The sequence below is a fragment of the Stegodyphus dumicola genome, chromosome X2 (genome assembly GCF_044657685.1).
Source record: "Stegodyphus dumicola isolate Sdum_Otavi_A_Nest chromosome X2, ASM4465768v1".
Classification (NCBI taxonomy): Eukaryota; Metazoa; Arthropoda; class Arachnida; order Araneae; family Eresidae; genus Stegodyphus; species Stegodyphus dumicola.
In genome coordinates this window covers 84,830,667-84,855,307 of record NC_140781.1, presented here as the reverse complement: position 1 = coordinate 84,855,307, position 24,641 = coordinate 84,830,667, and the positions used below count along the sequence as shown (strand labels likewise).

Here is a 24,641-nt window from a genome sequence, read left to right as displayed (position 1 = left end):
GGGTTCATGGGTTATAATTTGTTTCTATTTCTAATAAAAATGATGGGATACTCAAGTTTCTAAGCAAGAAGTGAAACATAAGCATTTTGAAATTCCTTTTTTCTAATAAAGAACTCTTAAACAACTTTTCGCTTTTTGAATGTGAATTCTTTTATTAAACAGCTCTAAATTTGGTGACTTGTCAACATTTTGGCGATTTTAGGATCAGTTTCTATAGAAAATTTTTAATTCTGAGATCTGACAATTTTTCGACCCAGTTTTTTTTAAAACATCATAACATTGATAAATTTCATTAAAATAATGGTAATATATTGAAATTATATATAAAAAATAACATTAAAATATTCCATTTTTCCCTGTCATATTATAGAGTTTCATTTTGGCAACTTATACAATATTATGAATCTGATAAATAAGGCATATTGCTATAAAGCATAATTTACGAAACAGCTCTTAGCAAGAGCAAAATTAGCTATGCAATTAATTAAAAATGTCTTCTTTTTAATTTTTTCATAGTAAGCGTTTTTCCCATGCAATTGTCTCGGAATATTCAAAATTCTCAGAATATGCATCGGTTTTCTCTAAGTAATAAAGTAAATAAGTTAAATGTTAAGGAACATGCACGAACTCAGTTAATAGACAATAAATTAATATGTTCGTTATAGTGTAGATTTTTTGTGGCAACAGTGATGTTTTTTATATATTGCTTTGAGCATGATAATGCATGGAATGTTATTCTTTTTGTAATGTTTAGAATGCTAAATAAATAAGTTCGTTGTTAATTAAAAAGGTTTTCTCTGTTAAATATATTACCATTCGTCTGAAGTTATTAAATAAGTCTTCTAAATTTTTTTAAACTTGTATCATTCTGTGTGATATTAATTTTATTCTAATATAATCTGTTTATTGTTTGTGCCACCCCAGTTTCATTTCTACGGCTACTACTATTGAATCAGAAATTCGGCAGAACTTTCCTGTAAAGCGTTCATAAGTGAAATTAACGTTTAAAGATTTTCTTATAAAATAATTTAATAGAATCAGTATAATAGTTTTATTTCTTTTTTTATGTTTTTGAATAACCTTAATTTTTTTAACCTGTCAAAAACTAAAATAATTTTTGCTTGGACATTAATCAGTTTAAGCTTACTAATAACTTTATAAAAGGAAATGAAATAAATTTCTTTCTTTTGGACATTGAGTAATTTTAGTTTACCATATTTCATATATATATTTTGTATGCATGAGAGTTGCAGCACTCGCCTGTGAGAGCCACACGTGGCTTGCGAGCCATGGTTTGGCTACCCCTGTGTTGTGTAATGTATTGAAGCATATTAGTTTGACTTCAAGTTATCTAAAAATGAACCTTAGATTGACTATTTTTATATAAAAATGTGTGAATTTGAGGGCCATACGCACTGTATCTTTTCCTATTCCTTGCAAAGTGTTTCATTTCCTTTTACAAAGTGTATGTTTTCTTTGAAAAGTCTGAGTTTAATTTTTGCCTAATTGTATAATGTGAGTAAATACATTAGCATGTAGACTGTTGATTACTTTTTTACTCACCCCCTTTTTTAAATATTACCTATTATAATGCAAAACTTATTGTTAATATAATGTTTATATTTTTTAAGTTTAATTTTATTGTAATGTTTTCTTTTAACAGAGACAGTATGTTAAAGCAGAGCCATTTAAAACGGACAAAAAAGGATGGGGGCTAAAGCTTCTTGAAAATGTTCCTATGTAAGTAATAAAATCTCTTGCAATTAAAAAAAGAAGAAAAAATATTCTTTGAGCTGTTGGATGGGTGTGCGTAAATTACTGAGCTGTAAAGTTCTTGGAAAATCTTTTTTATACTCAAAAGTTTCTTATTTTTAGACCAACATCATGTAGATTTAGTGTTATGTTTAACTATGTTTGAATCATTAAAATTTGTTAAAGGGGAAATTTAAAAGGGCTTAAACTATAAATGTAGATCAGAAAGGCAAAAGCAAAATTTTTATAAAGGAATATATATGAGCGGAGACCCAAAGATTTCTGAAATTTCCTCCCATGGACTTTTTCTTATTTTTTTAAATGCAACTTTTTTTCAAATACGACTTTAATTACCTTCAAATTACTCTCCATTGATACCAATGCATTGTCCAAGCATTTATTCCATTGATGGAAGCACTTTGCAAATTAAACCTTTTTGATACCTACTGGCTCTGTCATGACATTGTGCTTAGCTTCATCGATATCAGCAAAAGGCTTGCCTTTTCAATTCCCATTTCTCCAACAGAACAGGAAGAAGTCCACTGGAGCCGAATCTGTCAAACAGGGCCCTTGGGTCAAGGTAGTCGTCTGGGTTGAGGCCTAGAACTAACGAAAATTGAGTGCTGAGTGTGCTGGAATGTTGTCATAATGCACTCGCCAGAATTCCACAAGGCCGGATGTTGCACCACACTTCTGCAGTCATTTTAGCACCTTCAAATAGAATTGTTGGTTGGCTGTCTAGTTTTGAGGGATGAATTGAGTATACAATCCCTTTGATGTCGAAATGGGAAAAAAAATTCAGCATTGTCTTCAAATTCGGTTTAGCCTGACAAGCTTTTAAACACGAGGTCAGCCTGGTGACTTCCATTGACTTGAATGTTAACTTTTGGGATTGTCTGTGACTGCATCCTTCATTTCATGACAGGCTTCTATTAGACGGCTTCTTTGCTCTCTGGTGAGACGTCTGGGTACAAACTTAGCAGCTGCTCATCGCATTCCCAAATCATCATGCAAAATGCACTGAATGGAGCTCCAAGATAACCCAATAAGTCTTCGAATTGGTCGATTGTTCTGTGTTGATCTTCCTTGTTGAGTTCATGGATTTTGGTGATGTTGTCCATGGTTCGCCCCCTTGAAGGAAGATTGGAACAGATGTCATCTACAGTAGCCATTTTCCCTCTTTCAAACCAGGAAAAACATTTGTACACTTGTGTTTTGCTTAGAGCATTTCTTTTGTAAGCTGTTTGCATCATCACATTAGTTTCAGCTGCAGAACTTCACAGCAGCACGTTGTTGATGAGAATCTGCCATTTCTTTGTGTCACAAGTGTACTCTAGATACATACAGAACTGTTTGAAAAATCACACACTTCATTAACAATTGATGCCACTTGACCTACTGACTCTGGAGAGGTCCTCCCATAGCACCATAGCTGTGCAACCTCATACTACAGGTACCATTCCAGTTATTTTTGGGTCTCTTGTCATACTGCAAGTGCAGAGGATAGGTTTGGTGTTTGTGGAAATTAGTTGTGCAGAATGAGTCATTTTTATTTTTAAGCATGGATATGGTAGGGTAAAAAAGCTTTTTTCGTTTTCTTTTTGACCTGCATGATTACTCAATTTGTTCCTTATTGATTTCTTCTGAGGTTACCATTTAAGTATCATAGCAAGAGCCCCATGCACGTGTCCATGAGAAGCATGACATTTTTCATTATGTAGACCAATTCATGTGTTGTAAAGCCAGAGATTGCTACACATTCTATATTGTTTCAATAGGAATTCGTTAAAAACTGTGACCTATGAAAAAGACTGTAAAGACTGTAAACTTAAAACTATAGATTTAAAAAAAAAGGGGTGCAAAGAAAAAATATGTAAAACAAATAATTTTTCATCCAGTGATTCACAAAATGATCTAGACATCATATATGACATGATAAATTGACACTTTTTCTTAAGGTGTAGCCAATCATAGATGTGCAAATTCCAATTGTTAATCTTCCCAATCAAACACTGCATTGAGGGATGCTGCAGATTGTTTAGTTCCATTCTTTAAGATTGTTTGGAGAAAATATACTATGTATTTGTTATGAGCTGTGATTAAACTGAAAGTATGTTAAATTTGTGAGTTATGCCGCTTCCGAATAAGAGGCTAAAATTATTAAGAGAAATTTAGACTGTAAGTCTTCAGATTTTCCATGCATGAAGGCTCTTAAAATTTCTCTTAAGTCATGCACATTGCATTCTATGCAACAAAGACTTCTCTGTTGCACGACAGAACAGTTGACTACACAGCATGTATTTTCTGAAAGAAATTACTGTAATAAAATTTATGTAATTACTGTAATATCAAATTGCTTCACAAAAGAAGATGAAATAGATTGTATAAAATCTGAATGCTGTTTTGTTCAATTTTTAATGGAACAAAACCTCCTAGTTTCCATTAGGAACAATTCAAAATAACTTTTTTAAAATGCTATGTTACGAATTCTGCTATGGAAAAAAAAATTAGCTGTTAAAATGTTTTAATTATTAAAAATGCTTTCAGAAACTGCTGTTGCCTTTGCTGTAGAATTAATGTGCATCATACTACAGTACAAAGTCCGAGATCCAGATTTGTTGGGACTTCAGCAATTCCGAATTTGGGATTTTCCCACATATTAAATCATCAAATTAAATATAGTAAGATGGCATGTAGAAATTATAAAATTAAAAATATGGAAATCCTGTTTTATGAAATAATGAATCATTTATGATATAAAGGGTGGCAATCTTTTTTTTAAAAAAGGCTTAATTATTTGTTTACTTTATTAAACATTTCTTTCAATTTAAACTGAGATGCTTTGTTTTTTTTTTTTTTTTTTTTTTTTTTTTTTTTTGTGCTAATATTTTCTCTTTACTTCCATACACAGACACGGTTTCTTGTTCAGTTACAAAGTTACATTTTGTTCAAACCCTGTAATTGCTGTGTCGAGAATTCTGACTAACTCGTTGGTCGAAATTTTTTTTTTTTTTTTCAATATCCTATCTGTCAGTTTCTTCACTATTGGTAATGGTATTTTCCGAGTCTAGAATCATACTATAGATTTTGCCGTCTGTTGATGTATGATTGGGGCATAGTCATCGCAATGAAAAGCTTCTGTTAGATCATCTTTATCGCTTCTCCACATTTCTTTACAAAATCCATTAATAGGAAAATTTCACCTTTGGTTTGCAATATCTGAAAACCTTCAAATTTGTGGCTATTATATTCATCATCCTCATGAAATATGGTAGCTTGCCATAAATTTTACCAAGCATTTTTTAAAATATCTGAAGAAAATCCCCCCCCCCCCCCAACAATCTTGCGATGCTACACACAGCAGATTTTATGCTAAAATATTTCAAAAATTCTTGAACATTCTTACAATTATTCAAGAAATTTAACATAGATTTTAAAAATGCTACTTTATATTTGCATTTCAGCATTACAATATCCATAGGCTGAATGCTGGACGTACACTTTGGAGGAAAGAATAATACAAGTGCATTATCTGTCTTTCTGAGCCAAACGGTTGCCTACAATCAGGACAGTTTCTGCAACATCAGTTAAACCAAACAAGGCTATGAAATGATTTTCAAACCAATCATTTATTAGTGCCTGTGTCATCTATGCTCTTTTATTTTCACGATATATAAGGGGGAATATCTTTACTCCTTTAAATGCTCGAGCTTGTGTATTTTTTCTGATTACAAAAAGTTTGCAGTTGTCCATTCCTGCAGCATTTGGGCACGCTAAAATTGTTAGTTTCACTTTGGAATCTTTGACACTTGGTTGCAGCCTTTTCTGTACAGGTTGTTAAGTTTCCCAGTACATTGTAGAGACATTAGGATTGTTTGGAAGCAGGAGATTTGAAAAATGTGCAATGCCTTCATGAGAATCGAATCACGTACCTCTGGAATACACTTCCAGCTTGCAGACCAGCACACCACGAAGGCAGGCTAGGAAGGCGGGAGAAATACCTTAGATTCTCACCCTTTTAAAGGGCGACTAGGATTTTTATGGGACCCAATTGCGAAATCCTGGGTGCTGGGTGTGGAGAATCATCATCCACCACCCTTTTAGTTCAGGCGCCACTGTAGAGAGATTAGGTTTTTTTGGGAAGCAGGCAAGATGAAAAATGAGCAACGTCTTTGCCAGGAATCAAACCACGGCCCTCTGGAATATGTGCCCAGCATGCAGGCCACAACACCACGAAAACATGCTAGGAAGGCGAGAGAGATACCTTATAACATATTTCTAGAAAAGACCAGTTTCACCAGTGTTGTAAATTTGTTCTGGAGATAACTTTTCACTATTAATGAGTTCAATGGATTCATCTGTAAATAGTTCAGCAGCTTCAGTATAAGCTGGAACTTTTTCACCTGAAAGATTTAATTGACTATACCATGGCAATTTTTTAATTTGGAGAGCCAACCTGTCAAATACATGCACTGAGTTTTAATTTCATTTCTTCATGAAATATTTTGACTTGAGCCATCAGTATTGTGTCACGTCTTCGCTGCAATGCTGTCTGACACATTCAATCAACACTTTGTCATGATCGTCACTTCTAACACAATGAACAATTTTTCTGTTATTCATTGCGAGGGTGTCAGAATCACAAAAATATTTTTAAAATATTTCCTTTTTCTGTTTCTTTAAGTCATACACAGTTGACTTTCCAATGCTATACTCTTCGTATAATTTTGAGAACCTTTATCCATTTTTTGTAGCCATTCCACTTTTTGTTCAATGGACATCAAAACATAATTTCACTTTGTAAATCCTTTGGCAGCTCCAGAATTAGAAACTCTTTTCAACATAATCGAAAATTCAAACTTTAATTTTCATAAAACTGTTGTAATAAAAACAGCCTGCAAAAAGTAATAAGTTGGATGACACCAGAAAGTTAAGGAACATGGCAATCTGCTGCTTTATTTGAAATTCCTTGGAATCAGTAAAGTATAATTTTAGCCTAGCTTAATAAAGTGGTGCACTGAGGTGGATGCGATTGAACATGTCGGTCCATTGTACCCTCCTGCATCCAATGGTCACATATCTGCATTACAGTTGTTTGGTTTCGTCCAACACGACTACCGATTTCCCTGAAAGATAATCCACACTCTCGATAGGCCACTATCCTTCCTCTGTCGAACTCGGATACTTGATCAAACGATGATCACTGTTTACTACAAAGCATAATTGATCGTTTTTTGGAAAAAAAGAAAAAAAAAAAAAAAAAAAAAAAAAAAACCACAAGAAAACTACAATTGCTGAACTTGAAATCGTGAAAAACTCCAAGCCTTAAATAATGCTTTGAAGTGGCGTCACAGGCGAGCGTGATGTGCGTCTGCACTGAAATTCTAATCATTTGCACATCTCACTTCCGCTAATGCGTGTTGTAAATTTCATGTTTTTTGCACGCTTCCTTCAGGGTGTTGCATTTAGGGTGGCCAGCAGCGTAGATTTCTTTAATGATACTCGTAAGCTAATAGATTACATTTCGTGCTATTTGAATTAAGAATAACTGAGTTGTTGTTCACATAAACCCAGAACTAGTGCCAGGGCTCATATTGCCGCACCAGGTGGCAGAATTTAGGGAAGCACGAAACAACAAAAATAAGGGATGACAAAAGTCTTAGAATTTGGGGACAGCACGGGGACCCAAACATTTAGAACTTAGAGAGGTACTTGGTAGCAGAATTTAGGACCCTAAGACTGCATCAAGCAATAAGATATTTAGCACCGCCCCTCGAAAAGCCTTGAACATGGAACTTTCTATGTGGAAATTTATTTATTCCAGACTCACGTAAGCCTTAAGCATGTGCAAGAAATAGACTAAGTACACTACCTGACATTGAAAATGCAACAGCAAGAAAGAGTGGGCCAAAAATTATGCAAATTTCAGGGTAGACGCACGTCACCAAGTTATGCAAATGATGTGAAATGTTCAGCTGTCCACCACATATTGAAGAAACTGCAGAATGTTCAGTTTTCATGCCATTACTTCTGTCAGGGAAATTATCATAGAAAATTTATTCTTGTCTCAGAGGTCGTGTAATAGCAGAGAATGCCAGGTTATTGTTAAAGGATACAGTTCCAGCAGATAGATGATTTTACGATGGGCATGGTGATTGGACTAAGAAGGGCAGGTTTGTCCACATGGCAAATCTCGGCTAACACACACCTGAACGCATCATCGGCTGTGGCAACGATAGTTGGAACAATGAAATTTGAAAAGTTGGAGGGGTGCCAATGTGGGCAGAGTGATATGAAGCACGAGTAGATCCACATATCCAATGACAAGCGGTGTGATGCACCCGCAAGCCACTTTTACCTCAATTCTGCAGCATGTTCAAGACTCCCTGGATGTTACCATATCGACCCGAACCATTTTGCCATCGATTGGTCTGCACTTGTAGCATTTATTAACAAGACAGCCAATGACCCCACAATATAGATGCCAATGTCTGCAATGGCACAGTGCTCGAACGATGTGAGTGGCATAATGGCACAAGGTCATGTTCTCAGATGAGTCATGCTTTCGTTTCTCTAATGATAGTCTCTGTGTGGGGGGGCATCAATGTGAAGACAGTTCGAATCCAGCAGCAATTGTGGAACGCCCCTACCATGTGACAGAGCGGCATCATGGTTTCGGGTGCAATTGTACATTTCCAGGCCACTTGTAGTTCGTATTCAGTCCAAGATGATGACCCAACGATATATGGAATACATGTTTCAGCCATTGACATTCCCTTACCTTCAGGGAGTGCCTAGTGCCCTTTATCAGTTTATACTTTTTTTTGGGTGTAAATCTTGATACTTTTTAGATCATAAATGCTGCATTATTTGATAAATCAAGATTTCATGTTTTTACTTTTATAATTTCTACATGCTGTCTTACTAGATTGAAATTGATGATTTAATATCTGAAAAATTTCCAAATCCAGAATCGCCAAAGTGCCGCGAGTCTGGATCTCGGACTTTGTACTGTATATGATTTAGGGATTCTGATTTTCCCTTCATGTTATTATCTGTGATTTAAAATATTCGCTTAAAAATATATTAGTTGCTTTAGTGGTTTTTTTTTAATTCAGTAATAAAATGAAAATTTCCAACTTATGCATATAATTTACAATAAGTATTTTCATTTGTCTTTTAAATTTTTGAATATTGCATGTAGACTGGTTAATTCTTAAAATGTGTCTTACATGCGCATTTTTAAAATTGTAAAAAGAAGATTTGTGCATTGACCACTTACAAGTTTTTGTGTGGTTTGGAGTGTATGGCAAAGCATATATTGCCACAAATGCTGTGAACTTTTCAGTGCTTCCCTCTGAAATTGTTCCCTGAGGGGATCATGTTTTGGAGTATATGTGTGGCAATCATTAGGTACTCTAGCCCTTCATCTAATGGTTCTGCCCTTTTTCATCTAATGGTTCTGTGTGTCTAAAGAAGCATTCAAAAATACTAATTAGATTTATTTACAAGAATATGTAAGAATTTAAAATAACTGAAGATACAGATACATTATTAGGCATCTCTGCCTTCCACGTACTACACCTTTAGAATCCAGCCTGCCACTAACTATTGAAACATACACATACCTGCCTGCCACTGGCTACTGGAATGTCACAGCGCCCTCTAGCCGAATGGTGCGGGAAATGTGTAACACTCCCCACCTGAACTCGCATGAGTTCACTTACCATTAATTTGTAACAAAATTTACATTCAAGAACCATTTGAAATTATATATATATATATAATCACAAATAGAATATTACATCATTTACAAAGCATCAAAATTGTTCACAATCACTTGATATACAAAATCAGATTATATGATTAACTTCTGAATAACTTATTCAAATATTCTGCTTTACATACAAGTACAATTAAACTATCATTAATACACCGATAGAACATTAACAGGCTTATAACTCAATTAAACTAACACAATTAAGGATTAATTTCCAAATTATACACAAGTTGTACTGAGCATTTCATTTTTCCTTTAGAAATTTAAATAAGAAGAGAACAAATGTGTCTGTCTCTTCCTGGATATAGCTCTAAAATATTTTACCCATCATCCACACATTTCTGGGATAACGCTCATCATTCATCAAAACAATATCATTCACTTTAAGTGAAGCTATTTTACCTGGTTGTGGAGAAATATAAGCTGATCTCGGATTAAGTAAATACTCATTTCTCCCCCTGTTCCGAAAATGATTCAAAAGCGTTTGTTGATATTTATATTTCTTTAGCAAAGAATGTCTATTAACATTTAAATTTTCATTTTTATGTTTAATTACAGGTAAAGACCAATGAGAAAATGAAATGGGATGAATAGAAAGGGTTCTGAGGGTTCATTGTACAGATACGTATTAGGCCTGGAATTAACCATGGTTTCAATTTCTGAACAAACAGTTTCCAATTCTTTCAAAGAAAGAGAGGATCGTCCAACAATTTTCTTTAACCAAGTTTTAACCGTTTGTTATCTGTCTTTCCCAGAAACCTCCCCACCATGAACTTTCTTCAACTATAAAATTCCAAATTATACCTTTAGAAGCAAACAAATTTTTAACTTGATAATTATCTATCTGATTCCACCACTGCACAACTGAATATAAGTAAATAACACTTTGAATTAAAATCATGAACAAAAAATGGTCTGGCAAAATCCAGACCGCATACATCAAATGGTTTATGCTCTTGAATTCTATCAGACGGTAAAGGGGCAATCACCTGCATTCCATGTTTCGCTTTGAATTATCTACAAGTCAGACAGTTTTTTAACACTTTTTTCACAAATTGACGACCTTTTACAATCCAGAATTGTTCTCTTAAATCTGTTAACATTGCATCAACACCCAAATGGCCCATTTTAGCATGAAAATCACAGAGGAGTAGCTCAGCAAATTTATCATTAAATGGAAGAAGCCAAAGATGTTTGGCTCTCATATCGTTACTTGAGAACTGCAAACATTTAAACAAAGTAAGTTATTAAGTTCAGGATTCAAATTAAATATTCGTTAACTTTTATCGATAGTTCCTTTAGAAAGAAGCTAGGAAACCTCTGTACCATAATGTTTTAATTGAGTAGCTTTGATCTAAAAATGCAAAGCTGGCTCAAGTTCTGAAGCACGTATAGGTCCATGTAGTTTTGTAAAATTAGGTTTATAATTGTGCACAAACCTTTTAATCCACGCATTAATACACAGTAGTCTACCTACTTTGCTGAAGTTATTAACGTCCAGTAACGGCATAGGTAGGTTTCCATCACCTAAACTGGTTACCATGAAATTAAGCGACACAGTCCGTCGCTCTTTCAGTATGATGCCTTCGCCACAGATATCATCAAGATGACGTATTCTTGAATAGGCAATGAGTGAAGCGGTCTAGACAACCAAACAAGATCTGACCACCACAGAGAACTTGTAAGGATCCTCCTAGCCGATTCTTCTCTAGTAGTAAGGTCTTGGGACTGTCGGAGCCATTGCAATGGTTCCAACGCTCTGGTAGAGTCAGCGATTGCACTTGAGCCACTCTGTTGGTGACAAATGGTTTCCATTGTTTAGAAGATCTTTTCAACCAATTAAGGACAGTTTGAGAGTCGCTCCAGAAGAAAATTTGTTTCGCGAAATCAGGAAAAAGACCTTGTAAATAATTTCCTAAACGTGCAGCGAGGAGTGCTGCCATTAGCTCTAATCTTGCAAGAGTCAAAGTTTTTAAAGGAGCAACTTTACTTTTTGACATTGTAAAGCTCACTTTAATTTGGCCACTGCAATTCACATACCTTAGGAATGCAATAACCCCATATGCCTTGGGACTGGCGTCACTAAACACATGAAGAGAAACTTCATTTATTTCTGCGCTCTCAAAAAACTTTCTGTCAATAGATACTGATTTAAGTTCACAAACTTCAGAACACCAGGTTCTCCATTTATTTTGTAAGTCACTTAGCAAATCTTCATCCCATTGTAGACCACGTTCTCACATCTCTTGTAGAAGAATTTTCACAGTGATTACAAATCAGTCCACATGCATCAAGTATCTTTGAAATAACTCTCAAAACATGTTGCATAGGAATTCTAACATCAATGGAATTCCTAACATCTCTTAAATCTAATTTAATTTTATCATCAGTCGGATCCCACTTCAATCCCAAGAAACCTGTCCCTTGCCCAAAATCAGTATTTTCCTCATATTCGTTTTCATTCCAAAGTTTATACAATTCCGGACAATTAGTTTTTAATTTCCTCAAATGAAATCTCGCTGCCTTCAATATCTCTATTGAAGTAGAGGTCCAATGATATGCATCCTGAGCGGTATTGGCTCCATAACACAGATCATCAACATAAGAAAAGGAATTTAATATGTCATAACATTTTGGATGATGTTCCTTAAATTTCTTAATGTGAAATTTCAAAACACAAGCCAAGGAAAATGGCGAAGTTGTTAAACCAAATGGGAGCCGATTTAAATGAAGTGTTTCGGTTGAATCACTTACCTCTTCGGGAAACCACAAAAATTTAAGATATTTCATATCTTCCTTAGTTATCTCTATCATAAGGAAAGCTTTATCTAAATATCCGCAAAATGCAACTTGAGTTTCCTCGAAATTTAAGATTTATGTCCAATAAATTTGCATAAAGATTTACTCCGGATTCTAGAGACTTATTTAGACATTTATTATTTTCAGTTGCTTTTACTACTACAGTCATAAACAATTCTAACTCAAGTTGTTTCCTTGTCATCCCTAATTACCACTCTGTGGGGCATATAATATCCTGAATTTTTATCTTCATTAACACATTTTCCCACAATCTGAAATTCTAATTGATCCGATATAATTTGTTTATACTTATATATTTCTTGATTTTTACTTAGTTTGCACTTTAACGAGTCAAAATGCTTTTTCACAACATCATAATTAGAATTTAACCCAATTGCGCGTCCCATGTTTTCCTTCCACGTCAATCTGCAAACGTACCTTTTCTCCATTAAATTCCAGAGAATTTTCAAATTTTCGATCAATCGATTGCCCTCTTCAGAAAAATTTTGTTTGTCTGACTGAAATTCTTCTATTTCCCAAAATTTTCTCAATTCTCAAATTGCACAAAATGGAAGCAGAGTCCATGACTAAACATATATTTTCACAATTATTACTCAATTTATTACTTCCTTCCACTCCTGCTAGTCACCAGCCAAAACAAGAATTTAGTGCAGTAATGTTTTCATTTAACTTTACTTTCTCATCATAAACAATATCCCAAAATAAATCCCATAAGTATTTCCATCTGACAGTCGCCAGATTATGAATCAGTCAAAGGTAAACCTCTTCCTTCAATGCATTGTGAATAGATACATCAAAAATCTTTAGTGATAAATTAGATATATAATCCATTATGACAGCTTCTAACTCGTACGATTTCAAACATTGATTCCTATTGCGCTACATCAATGAAACGACACCGTATTCTTTCTCCTGTGCTGTTTTGTCTCCGAAAGCAAAAATAGCTAACCTTTCGTAGCGAATTGGCTTTAGTTTTAATTCCGTAATTAACCGAGAAGAAAATAAAACTGCAATACCTGCCATGATCTAAAATAACCTTAGTTAAGACCGATTTTTTATCCGAACAAGCTAAAACTGTTTATGTTTGTAAAAAGGGCTTATTTTTGGTATATATATTAGTATGAGACAGAAATATTTTTGCCGTTTTTATTAGATTTATATTGTGAGTCATTCAAACCAGTTTCGCTTTCCGCTTGCTTCTCACAACCTCTCGTCGTAGCATTAACAAGGTTATTTTTTCTACAAACTGACTCATGATAAAATTTTCTTAAACAATTTTTACACGATATTTTTGCCTTACATTCATGAGACGTGATATTTTTTAAAACAACACCAGCATCACCTTCAATCATAAACTTATTTAATTTTTGTTCTACATCCAACTTTTTGCAACTTACGGAATCGGCACAGAATAGAAAAAATTTTTTATTTGTGTATTTAACGCTGGAGCGGTTGATATATTTTTAGGCTTTGAATAGTTTTTTTTTATAAGTTTGGCCACTTTGATAATTTTGAGAAAAGGATTGTTTTGTTTCGTAACTTTTGGGAGGACTAATTACAGTTTCGAAAATTTCCCTAGATTCCACTTCATTCCTCAAAAACATAATAATTTCTGAAACCTTGCAATTCACTTCCCTGTTTCGTTTCCAGTGAAAATCTAACACCAAATCTTGGGGTAGCAACTTCAATAATATTGGATTCAATAAATGCCCATGTGAACCCTCAGATTTAATGAACGAAAATTTCTTATATTAACTTCTATTTCATTGTATAATTTATGCAAACCTTTAACGTTACATGAACTTCTCACGGGTTCTAAGCTTAATAATAAGATCAGTTCTACCATATCGTTGTTTTAAAAGCTCAAGAAATGAAACACAGTTTTTCTCATTTAATTCAAAACCCACAAAAACATTATATGCAGGACCAAAAAGAAAGAATTTTAAATACTGAAATTTTTCAATTTTTGTAAATGAATTATTTTAACCGATTGCACTATCAAAACAGTTTGAGAATTCCAAAAATTTGCTATAATCACCAGAGAATCGTGGAATTTCTAACTTTGGTAATTTAGAGCTGTAACGGTGTTTTCCGAAACGCTAGATGTGTTACGAACTAAAGACGTCCGGTGAACATTTTCTGCTGCTAATTCTTATATTTGCTCTTTAATCTTAGCAGACAATGTTTTATCATCATATTCTTCCAAACCTTTTAATTCACTTTTAAATTTTTCCGCCTTGTCTATAATTGCTTCCATCTCCAAGTCATGTCTTTTCAAAATCTGCTCCTTCGTCTGTAATAATTCCAGTAATTCTGATAATGAACTTAAGCCTTCGGCAGCTTCATTGAGCTTCTGTGCTCGATTATAACTAATTTAGTAACACTAGCACGAACATGACTTCTTTTTTCAATTATTTTCGAAAGCCTATCCATGTTAACACTAGAATTTGTAAGTTCAAAAGATCTTACCTTCGCAGTCCAGTATGCAGAAATGTTACATATCCAAAAGGGTGCCTGAAGATCCAAGCTTCTCAGAATTATAATCCAGTAATGACTAATTACTACAGATATTCCACATTCACGGACAAGATGCACCAATTTTGCATCTAATAGTTCTATGTGTCTAAAGGTGCATCAAAGAGGCTTTCGAAAATACTAATAAAATTTATTTACAAGAATATGTAAAAGTTTGAAATAACTGAAGATACAGATACATTATTAGGCATCTTTGCCTTCCACGTACTACACCTTTAGAATCTAGCCTGCCACTAACTATTGGAACGTACAAGTACCCACCTGCCACTAGCTACTGGAACATCACAGCGCCCTCTAGCCGAATGGCATAGGAAATATGTAACAGGGATAACCCTATTGGTGAAATTTCCCTTGTGGGTTTAGGCAGAGTTTAGGGCTCAAAATGAGAAGTTATGACATCCCTTTGTTTCTAATTTCTCATTGAGAGAAAATCGCCTTTGCCGTGCATTGTGACCTGTAAGGCTGGAAAGGAGGGTGTTGTTATTAGGGGAGCAAAGTACTGTCCCCAACACACTGTTTTGGCCTCTGCTTCAGGTTGAAATGAGAGGAACTTATTATAAATGAGAGGAACTTGAAATGAGAGGATTGGCTGTCACCGCTAGTGTCAATCGGGTGGTCACTTGTCCTTTGGATCAGTGGCTTGGGAAATAAGCTTTTGAAAGTTTTTGCTTTAGGGAAAGTTGACTTTGGGTCTTCAGTTTGTGTATAGACCTAGTTAACTTGGTGCAGGAATCTGTGTCGTCTTGCTGGACTCTGTGGTGGGTGATGCTGCCGGTCTGAATCATTTTTTCTTTTAAAATGTATAAATCAGATAATACCCCTCTAAAAAAAGCAAGGACCAATGCAGACCTTAATATTGTACAAATATGAGGTATCCCAGTAAACGAAGAATTATCCAACATACCACACTTTGTACGAATGAGCAACAACAATGGTGGCACGTCCTTCTTATTAAGAGAAGGAAAAGAGTTTAGGCAATGTTGCCCATTACTCTTCTGCTATTTGAACATTTAAAATAAAGATTTTAAATGGTTATTCCCATGTAAGGTAAATATTAAATAAGTAGATAAGATCCCAAACTGCCACCAAATATATAGTATTAGTAAAAGATCCCGTCTTTAAATTCAGGGAGTCGGTTAAATTGTTAAAACATCCCAATTGGATAAAGAGCTGATTAAATCCCGCCCAAACCAACAAACGCCAATTCTTGACCAAGCAAGGGTGCAATGGTGAGTCTGAAAAATAAATTAAATAAGGAGGGACAGAGGTACTTCCTTAAGCCAGGTGGCCAGGTGCTGTATATAGATTTGATATCTGCATTTATTCCAAATTGTGAGAGAGAAATCCCTGCATAGTTTCTTTTACCAAAAAAAGGGGGGAGGGACTCACAGTGCGTCTCATTGCTTATTTCTTGTGGTTTCAAATTCACCTTACCTGTAGGTGTTTAGTGTACATTAGGAACATTATGCCAGACAGCCCTTTGTATAGAATGGGGGCCTAATCGAAGCTGATGTAGGGAAACCCAAGGAATTTGTACTAATGAGCAACTCTTCTGGTGAGCTGAAAAAAAAGGGCTGCCATTTCTGATACATAAATATATAACAGCTAGTGTTGGTGAGCCAAAAAATATGAAATGTTTACGATCTGGAGATGTTCTTATTGGAACCATTTTGTCTATACAATCTGCTTCTCTTCTTGTGCTTACGAAAACAGGACAAGTAGATATATCTGAGTCTGCACACAAGACCATAAATAGTTGTTGTGGCATTATCTTTGAATTTTATCTTTTGTCTTTCAGAAGAGGAATTTGTGCAGAAACTTGCTTCACAAATTGTGTGTGGAGCTAGGCGGATCAAGATGCATAAGGAGGGTCAGCTGCTTAACACTAGACACGTTATCCTGACCTTCAACATGCGTAATCTGCCTGCTAGCATTAGGCTAGTTATTTAAATTGTCCTGTGAGATTTTATGTTCCTAACCCTGTGCGATGCTTTCAATGCCAGCGTTTTGGTCAGAATAAAGTTTACTATCATGGTAGTTCCATGTGTGCCGTGCTCTGGGAAAAGCCATGATAGCAATAATTGTACAGCTCAGCCATTATGTATCAACTGCAAGGGTGAACATGCAGCATTCTCACACATCTGCCCTAAGCGGAAAGCCGAAAAAGAAGTTCAGACTATCAAAGTTACGAGTAACTTTTCATATGCGGAATAAGTATAGAATTCTCAGCTGTGGTCAAATACTTCTTATGCGAGTGTCACTAAATCAACAGGAACAATAGCTTGTCAAACAGTATGTAATCTCTCAAAAAGCTCACAAGCAAAACAACAAGAACCTAGATATGAAAATTCTGATAAAAGAGAACCTGTCCTGCCTCCACATCAAATAACACCTAAAAATAAAAATATCTCAAAATAAAAAATTAGGAACCCTAGCAATAGCTCTCTATAAAGTCTGCACTTCGTCTCACAAGACACAGAAGGGATGGATGTAAAAGAGGATTTCTTAGATTTGCGGGGAAGCAGTTCTGAAGCATCTGCTTCCCCGCAAATCTAAGAAAGAGCACCAGAAAAATAAGCATTCTTGATGGCCACCCTCATTTCCTGGAACTGTCGTGGCTACCTCCATGATCTTGATAACATAAAAGAACTAATCAACATCCATCATCCAGCGTGCCTGACAATACAGGAAACACTCCTACGAACGGAAAGTTTAGGGTAAGGATACTCTATAGTAAGGAAGGAATTTGTCAGTGATGATCGAGCCTCTGGAGGTGTAGCTATTTTATTGTCACTTAATTACCCATCTAACATAAACCTACTGTCAACACCCCTCCAAGCTACAGCAATTCAATTAAATATAAGAATGCTAATGACGATATGTTTTCTCTACTTGCCACCCAATGAACACATAGATCAGCAACAGATAGATGACCTCATAGAGCAGCTGCTTGCCCCTTTTCTACTTTTGGGAGATTTTAACGGTCGTAGTCCTATGTGGGGAAGGAGTGACACCTAGAGCAAATGATAGATGATAATTTTCTTTACCTCGTTAATAACGATGAGAAAACCTACTTCCACCAGCCGATGAGAGCATTCCATGCACTTGATCTTGCCATTTGTTTACTAGCCCTCTTTCCTCTTCTTGGATTCAGTGTGGGAAATCGTACCTTTAATAGTGGTCATTTCCCCATCTTCTTGTCTCTAGCTAGAGAAACTAACTTTTCTATTGAATGACCAGAAAAATTTATATTTGATGTTGCCAGCTGGGATATCTTCAATGCAAATGCCACAGTAACACAACAGTTGGTGAATAATGTGTGAATATATGAAGCAGTGCAGGTGGTTACTAACAAAATTCTTCAAGCAGCTGAAATCTCTTATCGCAAAGTCATCAAATAAGCTACCAAAATATTCAAAACCATAGTGGAATAATGAATGCCAAGACACCCTAAAGCAACAGAAAAAAGGCTTGAGGAATCTTTTGTATGTGCCCCACTTTGACAAACCTAATAACCTTTAAGAAAGCCAAAGCAAATGCAAGAAAAGTAAGACATCGGAGCTGGAGAGATTCATGGATAGTCTGTGTGTCTGGAATAACATCTTCTATGCCAAGTAAACATGTACAGGAAAGATTTAAGAAAGCATGTGGATTATATAAAGACCAGTCACTTTCCATCCTGGAAAAAGATGAAGAAGTGATTTGCAACACGGAAGAAAATGCGAATACTATTGGTGAGACTTTTGCTGCCACTTCCAGTGGCAAAAATTATTCACCAGCATTTCTTTCTGTCAAGCGTTGCTCAGAGAAAACTCCCATTATGTTAACCTCTTCTAATTTGGAACCATATAATGCTGATTTTACTATGCTTGAGCTAAAGAGAGGCTTGTCAGACACACATTGGTCTAGCCTGGGTCCAGATGGTGTCAGTTACAAAATGTTGAAACATCTTTCCTGCAAGTCGCCATCGAACCGTCTAGCTCTGTACAATAGCTAAGCCAGGAAAAGACAAAGAATCTCTTGAACTATTGGTCAGTTTCTCTAACAAGCTGTATTTGCAAACTGTTTGAAAAAATGGTAAATAGCTGCTTGGTCTGTTTTCTGGAAGAAAAAAAATAAGATGTAATCTTGCCTTAGCAGAGTAGTTTCCATAAAGGAAGAATAACAGTAGATAATTTACTTCTGTTGGAAACCTCCATTCGTAAAGCCTTTGTCAAAAGGAACCACTTAGTTTCAATATATTTTGACATCCAAAAAACTTATGATAAGGCATGGAGATATGGCATTTTGTGTGACCTGCATGACAGTAGCATCCATGGCAATCTGGCAGTTTTTATACAGAACTTTTTGAAGGCTAGGTCATTTAAGGTAAGAATTGGCCCTGTACTTTCAGATACTTTCTATCAAGAAGAGGGTGTGCCTCAATGCTCTGTGCTTAGCATCACCCTTTTTATCTTAAGAATAAACTGTTTTGAGTGAGCTTTCCCATACCATTTCGGGATCATTGTATGTTGACAATCTCCAAATAAGTTGTCAAGGTTCAGATATGAGATATATAGAGAGACAGCTGCAAACTGCTCTTAAATTGAGAAATGGTCAAATAGCAGGGCTGTATATTTTCAAAAGAGAAGACTGTCTGCATGCAGTTTTGCAGAAAGAAAACTCTCCATCCTGAGCCTGAGCTTCATCTTGAAGGATCATTAATTCCAGTTGTATGGGAAGTGAAGTTTCTAGGAGTGATGTTTGATTCAAAATCAACCTTCATGCAACATGTAATGTATTTGAGGAAAACGTGTTTCAAAGTGCTTAATCTTTTAAAAGTCCTGGCAAGTACCTCCAGGGGGGGGTTAGGGCCTAGCTTGCTGCTTCTTGTCTACACAGCGTTGGTTCACTCAAGAATAGATTATGGTTGAGTAATTTACGGATTAGCTCATCTGTCTGTTTTACTAAAACTAGATCCTGTTCATTATTAGGCTCTACAAATTAGTTCTGGAGCCTTCTGAACATCTCCAGTACAGAGTGTGTATGTCTACTGCTTCGAACCATCTCTTCATTTGAGATGGGAGCAATTGTCTGTTGTTCGTTATTTCAGTTTTATTGATACCTGACCATCCTAGTCTCCCTCTTGTGCTTGATGACTGCTACAATCACCTGTTTGCAGCACGACCTTTATGTGTACCACCATTCCATATAAGAGCTCAGTCACTGATAAAAAAATACTGCATGTCTGATGTAAATATCCAGACCATAAAACGTTTTGGAATTCCAGTCTGGGAGAGTGCAAATATCCAACTTCTTGATGCTTTTCACCACCTTAACAAGATGAATACTAATGATATCATATACAGACTATTTTTTCTTGAGCATAGGCATAAATACAACAGGTACATTCCCATATATATGGACGGCTCTAAAGGAAGTAATCATGTTGGAGCGTCTTTTGCAATTGATAATCATATGAAGGACATCCATCTGCATAACTTTTGCTCGGTCTTAACTTTTGAATTGACGGCTGTATATGAAGCACTTTCCTTCATATCTGGACTGTACAAGCAAAAGTTTATTATATACATGAACTCGTTCAGTATACTGAAAGCTTTAGAGACATTTCGCACACCCAAACTCATGTAGTAGTTTAAGTTCTGAAGTTAAACTTGAAGAACCGTGGATTTCACATTCTTTACTGCTGGGTTCCAGAGCATGTAGGGATGAAAAATAACGAGCTGGCAGACATAATAGCAAAGTCTTCTGTTGAAATGTCCAGTCGGCTCATTCCTTGTAAAGATGTCTACATTGTCATCAAGCACAAGATCTTATATATGTGGCATCTACTCTGGGATGCTCAGCTTAATAACAAGCTGAGAGTTCAGAGTAGAATCTTGGGAAGCAAATAGAAACCAGAGAGAGGAAATGCTTTTAACTTGCCTCAGAACTGGTCATTCACGGATGACACACCTTTTAAAAGCGGAGAGAGAACCTTCATGCAACGTTGTTTGCATGAAGATTTAATTGTCGTAGATGTTTGTTTGTTGCAGATGTAATTCTATACTCTCCGTGTGTCACATTTTAACAGAGTGCCCTTATTTTAGTAAAATTCGTGAGAAATATTTTAAAAGTTTTGAGGTAACTCTTCATCATCTCATTGGGCAAGATTTTAATACCAATATATTCATTCCTATATCCAAGAGGTACTGTGTTTTATCATTCATTCTGAAATAATTTTAATATCTGTTCAATGTATTTTAATTGTTTATCATTCATGAATTTTATCTATTTTAAGAAGTTGAATCATCTGGATTTTATTATACATGTCAACCTTCATTACTTTATTATATCTGTTGATTTTATCAGTGTGCTTTTTTAAACTTGTTTTTTAATATATGTACCTGTAAATCATCTGTATAATAAAGTATCACACCTGTATTCGGTGCATATAATCTTGAAGGTTTTGCACCAAAAATCACTATCAGCCTTCTGAAATTGTAAATATACTTGCTATATGCTTTATGTAATAAATATGTTGTATTGCTTGTTTTTTTTTTTTTTTTAATTTTTTTTTTTTTTTTTTTTTTCTTTCATTACTTTTTGACATTTGACAAATATTTGTTGGAAGCATGTTAATGCAGTAAATTTGGCAGTTATATCCAAAATTTCCTCCTTGAATATTGGTCGTACGACATTTATAACAGTAACTTCACATTTGATTTTTTATAACCTTGCTTTAGAAAAGTATGGTATTATTTATAATATGCACTGTGTTTGATGGCGGGAAGCTGAAATTATGAATAGCCATTTTTTTAAGTGGTAATGGTAGCGGTTCTATAAATAATTCATTTAATAACAACAGAATTTTACAGTTGGTTGCAATTTCCACCTGGTTTATACTTCCTTTTTTATTGGTCTTTCACATCATCATACTGTGTTAAGAATTTAAATCAGTGTTGTATGCATACAAAGCAATAACTACTCAAATTTCTTCAAAAGAAATGTTCTACACTCATTTAAATGCATTTATATTTAAACAGTTTTTCCATTTTGTAAAGATTTTAACTATTGTTAAAAAATTCTTTTGAAAGTTAATTATGCATTGAAATGTGGCAACAATTTTTTCAACATATTGGAAGCAGAAAGTAGTGATGTGAAGAGTCTAGGCATCAAATGTAAGGCAGCTTAGTGATTGAAACAATCAATGTGCAATAATCTGTTAACTGTTTATTGGAAATCAGTTTTACATTTCAAGTCTTTGAATCTTTGTCTGACCTTATCATATGTCACAATTATATCTATTCTGCTTTTCAATGACTTTTATAATGCAACAAAAATGCATGAAAAAATTTCACTTCAACTCTTAGTCGAAAAATTTTTATTTTGATGTTAATAGATATATTTTAAATTCAATTCATGAGTTTTTATTTGAATTTCTAATGGGTAAGTGAAATATGCTAGTGTGCAAACTTAAGCAGCTTTTTAATTTTCACAATAACTCCAGAAAATTAATATGATACATTAGTATAGGCTTTATTGACAGAAAGGCATTGTTACAAGAAACTGTCTGGCAAAGAGAGAGAACAACAAATCAAAGAGTCATAGTAAGGAATATGACCTCTTCTAACTGCAGTGGTTGGATTGCACCATTTGATGATACTCAACACCAGATTATCTAACAGTTCTTGAGTTAAGAGTTCCCATTTTTCAAGGAGCATGTGTTTCAGTTGTCTTATATTCTCCAGAGGGTGAAATCCTGCCATCAGACATCTTCCAAAAGTATCCCACAACCGTTTGCAGAGGAGCTAGCCAATGCATTCTGTGGTTATCTTCACTTTCCAAGAGCTCCTCAACTGCATGGGGCTTGTGTTGCTGTGCATTATCATCCATATGAACAAAGTTGTTACCAACGGAGAAAATGCACATGGGGGAGGGTAACTTTATCATAGTAACAGTCTCTGACATTGTGGACTGCCATTTATCCTTTTATCACACCGCTTCTCCATACAAGCATGCCAGAACCACTGAATAGTCTGTTTTCCCGATGTTAGCGGGATGAAAGTGTGTCCCTACCTCTCTTGATATCAACTGTGCCGAGAATCATTTGACTGATTGAAGAAACAACTCTCGTCGATAAAGAGGACGTGACTACATTGATGAAGTGTCCAGTCTTTATGTTCTCTACACCAGTGGAAATGGTGCTGCGTATGCTGCTAGTGATATGCTGTGTTCACAAGGGCAGGTGCATAGGAAACCTTTATGAAGTCATTTGGCCACAGCAAACTGGGACACCTTGTTATCTGGTTGCCATGTGCAACTTCTGAACTGTGTTACCCACTGTCTGGTTTCGATCTCTTTTTGCATGCAGGGTGATATATCGGTCATCAGTCACCATTGCTTTCCATGGGTGACAACTATTAACATTTCATACTGCAGTACCTCTTGCAACAGTCTTATGAAACAATCAGTTCTAGACTCCTGGGAGACGTCAAACTACCCCCTTTTTCAAGCTTGTCAATCATTCTACGACGTGTAAAGGCATACTGATGTTTTCTTCAAGCTATACTGCCATGTACTCTGCACCCCCCTAAAATGGGGCAGTTATATGTCTCCTATTCTGCTGGGCCAATTGACGAAATTCAAATTGAGTTTTTGATGTCTGGAAAGCATGACTTATTATATGTATTAGATTTATGTGTAACGTTGTTCTAATATAGGTATTTTGACACAAAATTGAACTTTTTCTGAAAATGACGTACCAATTTTTTCCCATATTTTGATTCTACTATTCAAATTATGGCGAACTGCTAAGTTTCGTAAAAATCGCATGAGTAGTTTTTAAAAAATTAGTGCTCAAAGTTAATTGAGTCTGATATGTATTTGTTAATATATCTTTTAACTTAAAATCTCATTGCTCTCTTACGATGAAAAAAAGAAAAGGATTCTGTAAAAGGGTTGGTATAAATTAAGAAGTTAACAAAGTAAATCATTCTTGGCAAAAATTGATAAAATAAATTTTTGAATTTCTCTAAATTTCACAGCAAATTTTACAAAATTTAATATTTAGACATACTTTGAGTCGTAGAATCAAAATATGTCTAAATATTAAATTTTGTAAAATTTTCTGTGAAATTTACAAAGAAATTTAAAAATTTTGAGTCGTAGAATCAAAATATGGAAAAAAAATTGGCATGTCATTTCAGAAAAAGCCCCAGTTTTGTGTCAAAATACCTATGTTTGAATGATGCTGTATATAAAATCTAATATATATCCTAATTTGATTTGTTCTTCTAGAATTCTAAATTCAGGCTTAATCCAAATATACTTGCACATTTTTAATTATTTATTATTGAAATTTTAATTTTTAAATATTTTTATAAATTTTTCAAATAGAAGTTTGTATTATAACCCACAAAATCTTTAACATCATCTTAAAGATGTATTTCTAAGTACACCTGCAAAAATTTAGAGTTTTTTTATTTAAAATCTTCTAAGATGTACATGAATTTATATATTGGTGCGTTTTGAAATTTGGCATCTTTTATTTGAGCAATAATAGTGCCAAACGATAATATGCACTTTGTTAAAATTATTTGAAAGTATGAAGAATGACCTTTTTCCCCACTCGTTTACAATGAAAGAAAGAAAAGAATTCTGTAAAAGGGTTGCTATAAATTCAGAAGTTTACCAAGTAAATTATTCTCGGTGAAAACCGAAAAAAAATTGCTAAAATAAATTTTTTAATGTCTCTGTAAATTTTACAAAATTT

General features: G+C 34.8%; 1 protein-coding gene across 7 annotated transcripts in view; it reads left to right on the top strand.

Moving 5' to 3' along the window:
- LOC118179348 (histone-lysine N-methyltransferase SETD2-like) overlaps nucleotides 1-24,641 on the top strand; it is a 205,043-nt gene that overhangs the window by 50,215 nt on the left and 130,187 nt on the right. For all 7 annotated transcript variants that reach the window (XM_035348531.2, XM_085808858.1, XM_035348536.2 and 4 more), the window contains one exon: nucleotides 1,664-1,740. In XM_035348531.2, coding sequence (XP_035204422.1) covers nucleotides 1,664-1,740 — 77 coding nt within the window. The remainder of the gene's footprint in view (nucleotides 1-1,663; nucleotides 1,741-24,641) is intronic.